Source organism: Diachasma alloeum, unplaced genomic scaffold (assembly GCF_001412515.2).
Source record: "Diachasma alloeum isolate Michigan unplaced genomic scaffold, Dall2.0 Dall_scaffold_00362, whole genome shotgun sequence".
Classification (NCBI taxonomy): Eukaryota; Metazoa; Arthropoda; class Insecta; order Hymenoptera; family Braconidae; genus Diachasma; species Diachasma alloeum.
This window is the reverse complement of record NW_021680501.1, coordinates 541028-547487: the sequence shown is the minus strand read 5'-3', so window position 1 is coordinate 547487 and position 6460 is coordinate 541028. Positions and strand designations below refer to the sequence as shown.

The 6460-nt window shown below is 36.2% G+C and overlaps 1 protein-coding gene across 5 annotated transcripts in view; it reads left to right on the top strand.

Annotated features, from left to right (window-relative positions):
- Window positions 1-6460, top strand: part of LOC107041345 — a 71956-nt gene that overhangs the window by 51345 nt on the left and 14151 nt on the right. For all 5 annotated transcript variants that reach the window (XM_015261857.1, XM_015261855.1, XM_015261856.1 and 2 more), the window contains exons 4-9: window positions 1556-1818; window positions 2593-2656; window positions 2902-2997; window positions 3222-3322; window positions 6036-6167; window positions 6251-6424. In XM_015261857.1, coding sequence (XP_015117343.1) covers window positions 1556-1818; window positions 2593-2656; window positions 2902-2997; window positions 3222-3322; window positions 6036-6167; window positions 6251-6424 — 830 coding nt within the window. The remainder of the gene's footprint in view (window positions 1-1555; window positions 1819-2592; window positions 2657-2901; window positions 2998-3221; window positions 3323-6035; window positions 6168-6250; window positions 6425-6460) is intronic.

Here is a 6460-nt window from a genome sequence, read left to right as displayed (position 1 = left end):
TTAGAAGGGAGGAGGGTGTCCCAGAGTCAAACGCGGTGGGGGGGCTGACAGTTGGATTGGAGGGGAGCGAGCAAAGCGAGCGGGGGGGGGCGAAGCCCCCCGGGGTTGGCGAGCGAAGCGAGCAGGGGGCGATGCCCCCTAGTATATATATAAACTCAACTGGGAGATAAGCCGACTTGAACCGTTCTACCACTTCGCTACTGAAATGATTTTTATGGTGAAAAATTGATTGTTTATAAATTATTTTTAAAAAATGTTCGCCATTTTCAAAAACGTCAATTTTTAAATGATTTCAGAAATCTTTCTCCAAAAGTAAACTCTCCAATTTTTTCAGATTTTTAAAATGTTTTGGCGCTCAAATGAAAAGCATTTCACTGGAGAAAAAATAGCCAACGAGCTTGGATATTCTTAGGGGTGCCAAGTGAATTTGGCGATGACCTTGAAAATTGACATTCACCAACAAAGTTATAATTTTTTAAATTAATAGTATTAGACAGATGGTGAACATCGGTGACAATTTAAAAATTTTAGAACTTATGGATATCAAGAAATTAAATAAACAAAATCAGTCTTATACTCCGCCTCTTATGGAGTTTTGATTAAATTGAACGTTTCAACCCCCTAGGAACTCAAGAAAAATTTGAAAAAATTTGAAGATATGGGGAATGATTTGTTCAATGTGACGGCGACAAAAAACAATGGGGTACCGGGGTGAATAAGAGAGATATTTCAACCCGCCGTACCCATTTGATCCCATGCTTTCTCGAGGTTCGTCACACGAAATAGAGGATTTTCCGCATTTATTAACTTTTTTCTCGATGTCTAGTTCCGGTTGCGGGTTTGAAATTTCGCCGGATGGATGAATACATATTTCTCCAATGATGGAGGGAAAGAAAAAATTTTTTTTGAATCTTTTTTCAAATTCACTTGGCACCCTTAAGTCCCGATTAAATTAATATTAACATCAACATCCTCAAGCGGAATTCAGTGATGAAAGAACGCATTTGAAATGCCCCGTTTATCACCAAAATGACATTTTTGAAGTGACGATTTACGTTTATTAGGCGAAAATTTCAGGGGAATATTAAAAGAAAATTGGGGAAGTGTTTTGGAAGAATTTGAGGAACAATTTCTCATCGCGGTAATCCTATCCGGAGCTGCGCGCTCCGTATTTTAGTCTGCAAAACTTCTCCCCCTCGTTGCTACGCACCAAAACAATCGGGAAATATTCGATAATTTCCGAGGTCTCGTGGTATTACTACTGATAAAAATAAAAATTGCCGTGCTGGTAGAATAAAATTATCTACCTAAAAATTATTGTACTGGAAGGGTAAAATTTATTATGCGTCAGGATAAAATTCCTCCAACGTAGAATAAAATTTGATCATCATATATTAATTTTCGCTAAATTTCGGGATAGAAATGAGGAAACGATGGCTCATGATACACTTTTATAGAACGATAGGATAATTTTTATAAAAAATTTCTCTCCGTGTACCACAAAAGTCGGAATACCTATATTCCAGTGGTAATATTGATCTTTATTTCGGAATAGAAGAGGCTACGCTTCCGTCCTCAGGGGTTTTGCCCCCAGTGCAATCATCCCCGGAGGCTGCTGAAGAGGTGGAGATGGATGTGCCACGTCGTTTCTCAGAGACAGAACGTCTGTTGATAGATAGTTTAGATATCGATGAGGATCGAACAAAACACACTGGCAGATTTCTCACGATGCACAAGAGACGACGCAAACGGCTAACAACGAGATCCCTGAGTCAGGATCCGGGACTTTTGGATGATATTTTTCATGGACAAGTGCAGGTAAAAATAATTAAGGGGAGACTACTATTCATTACTAGTCATTAGATTTTTTATAAATGATGATAGCCTACATTAAAGATATTACGGTAATACTAGGGGAGGGAGGGGTAAAATGGACACTTTAGACTTTTTTAAAATTATTCATAACTCAGAAACAAATTTATCAATTGAGCTCAGTTTCGGCTCGTCACAAAGGGAAATAATTGTTCTTTGTATTGAAAAAAAATTATTAAATTTCATGAAAATTTCAACCCCTCAGTGTCCCTTTTACCCCAACCTCCCGTATACTATATTATATATACTATGTATAATATACAATATATAATACTATATGTATCATAAAATATAATGTGCATAATAAAAAAATGAAACAATAAACTGATAATAATAACATTCATAATGTATTATAATATAGTATAGTATGAAATATTACATAATAAAGTATTATCGTAATATCTTCAATGTATACTACCACGATTTATGAAAAATCTAATGACACAATAAGCCAAATAGTTTGGCTTCAAAAAACGTTACACTGGATATTTTATTAAAGGAGATAATCGATCTTCAATATAAGAGAAATCTCATTCCAATAGTTCGCGACTTTTAAAACTCCCATCACATCATGAGGTCATAAACTCGAATAAATATTCACGCATTCTCCGTTCTGTCGTATTACCACCTATTCCCTATTTTGTTCGCATGTCGCTTGTGTCTCATCCTCTCGTCTTTGTCGTAAAAACTCATTGTGTGCTTGAATTCAAACTGTTGCAGTGCATTTTGCTGAGGGCCGGCCACTGGCGCTTCAACGCTTTCACCCTGGAGACTGTATCGGGAGGTGAGTGTCCTCCCATGCATATTTTCTTCATCAATCACCGATTCATTCGTCTCTCCTCCCTTTGTTTTCTCCTCCTGCTTTCAGTGTTTTCATTTATTTTCTTTTTTTCACCATCAACATCTTACGCAACTCAGTCCAAATAAATTTCAACCCAAGGCGCAGTGTCACGAGACAAAAAAAAAACACATGCCCGAGGTATTCGGTGAGAGCGTGATAGTTGTCTTAATGCTGGTCAATTTTTCTAGGTCGTTCTCTGCCAGTAATGTGTGTACACCTGTTCCAATGGTACGGTCTACTGCAGCAATTCAATTTGGACGTAGTCAGGGTGTGGAAGCTATTCGGTAAGTGTTTCAACATTGACATTGTTTTCTAGCCTCATTACCATAAATACAGTTTTGTTTATTTCTCATTTTGAAAGTGAGAAATGATTTTTTTTTTCTCCTCCCATTATTTCTGGGGCCATTTGTATACTCGTGCGAGCACAATTGGATGACAGGCTCTGGTTGCTGTTGTAATACAGGCGGCTTCATTGATTTATCATGAATTATTTATATTTGTCTTTCAGCCCTTATTGAGGAGGGCTATCACAGTACAAATCCTTATCACAATAGCATACATGCCACTGACGTCACGCAGGCGATGCATTGTTTCCTGCAAGAGGACAAAGTAAGTTTTACTCGTATCGTCTCGATCTTTTTGCTCATATGAGGACTTTTTTAAAATCAGGTTTTCATTTTAAAAGAATAGCCATTATGGACAGTATTTACGTGCCTTCAAAATTAGTATTCAGAAAAATTTTATGTACAATATTTTAGAAAATCTGTTAACTTTGGCCGTGTGTAACTCTTGAGATGATTTACTATCGTAAAAGAAATTCTTTGTGTTTATTTCTCTTATAGATTAAGGCCCGGATGTACTGTCTTTCGAGGGTTATCTCGATGTTTTTTTCATCTTTCGTCATTCTGAAATTGTCAATTAAGTCCGGCATCATGCAGTAGTTTTGAAAAATTATGAATGAATAATAAAAAAAAGCAGAAAAAATTCTTAATTTTTTCAAAGAGCATTTTTGATTTATATTCAGAATAAGTTGAATAACAAGAAATTGAAAAATGTATCTGATTTACGGTGACAAATGGCGGCCTGTCACCCAATATCATGCAGGGGGAAGAAGGATTTCGTAAATCTTTTCCCACATTGCACAGAGACACTTATTACGGAAAAGGGTCTTTAAAAGAAGTTGTAATATTTAGGAGAATTTTTTAATCACACTTTTATCACATAAAAATGGAAGATGACTACATACCACTGTTTTGGAAATTGAGATACCTAGCTGTCACTTCCCATGAGGAGTTAGTGTTTTGTTATCCACCGCGGAAAATGACAGCTAATAGATAATTTTCCACAGCGAATCAGATATTTGTAATTTCCACTTTTTTCAACTCATTCTGAATCTCAATTGAAAACGCTCTTTGAAAAAGTTCAGAATTTTTTCTATTTTTTTTATCATTCTATCATAATTTTTGGAAATTTCTACATGATGTACCCTCAATTGACAATTTTGCATTACGAAAGATGAAAAAATTCCAGATAACATTCGAAAGATAAGTAAGTTTTACTCGTATCGTCTCGATCTTTTTGCTCATATGAGGACTTTTTTAAAATCAGGTTTTCATTTTAAAAGAATAGCCATTATGGACAGTATTTACGTGCCTTCAAAATTAGTATTCAGAAAAATTTTATGTACAATATTTTAGAAAATCTGTTAACTTTGGCCGTGTGTAACTCTTGAGATGATTTACTATCGTAAAAGAAATTCTTTGTGTTTATTTCTCTTATAGATTAAGGCCCGGATGTACTGTCTTTCGAGGGTTATCTCGATGTTTTTTTCATCTTTCGTCATTCTGAAATTGTCAATTAAGTCCGGCATCATGCAGTAGTTTTGAAAAATTATGAATGAATAATAAAAAAAAGCAGAAAAAATTCTTAATTTTTTCAAAGAGCATTTTTGATTTATATTCAGAATAAGTTGAATAACAAGAAATTGAAAAATGTATCTGATTTACGGTGACAAATGGCGGCCTGTCACCCAATATCATGCAGGGGGAAGAAGGATTTCGTAAATCTTTTCCCACATTGCACAGAGACACTTATTACGGAAAAGGGTCTTTAAAAGAAGTTGTAATATTGAGGAGAATTTTTTAATCACACTTTTATCACATAAAAATGGAAGATGACTACATACCACTGTTTTGAAAATTGAGATACCTAGCTGTCACTTTCCATGAGGAGTTAGTGTTTTGTTATCCACCGCGGAAAATGACAGCTAATAGATAATTTTCCACAGCGAATCAGATATTTGTAATTTCCACTTTTTTCAACTCATTCTGAATCTCAATTGAAAACGCTCTTTGAAAAAGTTCAGAATTTTTTCTATTTTTTTTATCATTCTATCATAATTTTTGGAAATTTCTACATGATGTACCCTCAATTGACAATTTTGCATTACGAAAGATGAAAAAATTCCAGATAACATTCGAAAGATAGTACACCCGGGCCTTAATGTTTTAATTCTTGCAGTCAATAGGTATTAGCTGCTTTTTAAACTCAATGATGAGATCAAGGCCCGGCCTGCGCGGTTGCTAACTTGGGGGTCTGTTCACACGCTCCACGGTAACTTTGATCGTGGATATATGGGACGTTTTCCCGTGGATTCAAGGTAATTTCTACCGTGGTTCTACCAGAGTTCATAGCAGAGATGTCAAGCAAGACACTTGACTCTAAATTTCAATGTTTCAAAATTATATTCATTAATCAGACGTATTTTCGTCTTTAAATAGTTAATTTAACAATCAACAGGGACTAGATTAGGTGGTTTTCATAAATGTGTCTGTTTCAGAAACGGAACCGCAGTTCGATACATCTCGTACGTTAATGTAGACTGATATTCGTATTCAACGAATTAATATTTTGAGAAACTTATTTACTGGTCTACTGTCTGCGTATCACTTATCAATTGATTCGATGTGCCTAGTTTATTGTCTAGATTTAATTTGAGAAGTAGAAGAACGGTAGAATTTACCTTGAATCCACGGGAAAAAGTTCCGTATATCTGCGGTCAAAGTTACCGTCGAGTGTGTAAATAGACACTGCCTTTTTCGCACTCTCGAGCTTTCTCTTTATATATTTATATACGTTAGCATTCACAAGGGTCACGAGGGACACAAAGCTCAAAAGGGTCTTAGGATCACGTGTATTTTACAATGAGAATGATTATAAACGATTGATTGAAAAAATTCTTATGATAAAAATAGAACACATTTCGTTGCCCCACCGTCAGTGCAAGTCAATTAACTCAAGTATCACATCTATTTTTCAATAGATAAGAAAAAATCTCACTGGTGTAGAGATCATGGCCTCTCTGATAGCCGCCGTCACCCATGATCTCGATCATCCTGGGGTTAATCAACCGTTCCTAGTCGCAACCAGCAATCATCTGGCCACTCTGTACGAGGTAAATAAAAACAATAAACCCGGGCGAATTATTTTCGACGAGGGACTGGGAATAAATCGCAATCGCTATCGGCTCTTTTTCAGAATACATCAGTATTGGAAAATCATCACTGGAGGTCGGCAATTGCTTGTTTACTCGAGAGCGGTGTTTCCGAGCAGTTGTCACCCGAAATCCGGGCGAAGCTTCAGCGATACATCAGCTCATTGATCCTCGCTACTGATATCACCAGGCAACAGGAGTTTCTGACTCGTTTCAGGGTGAGTGAATTAAGAGCCGGGGGGGGGCTGTCTCTT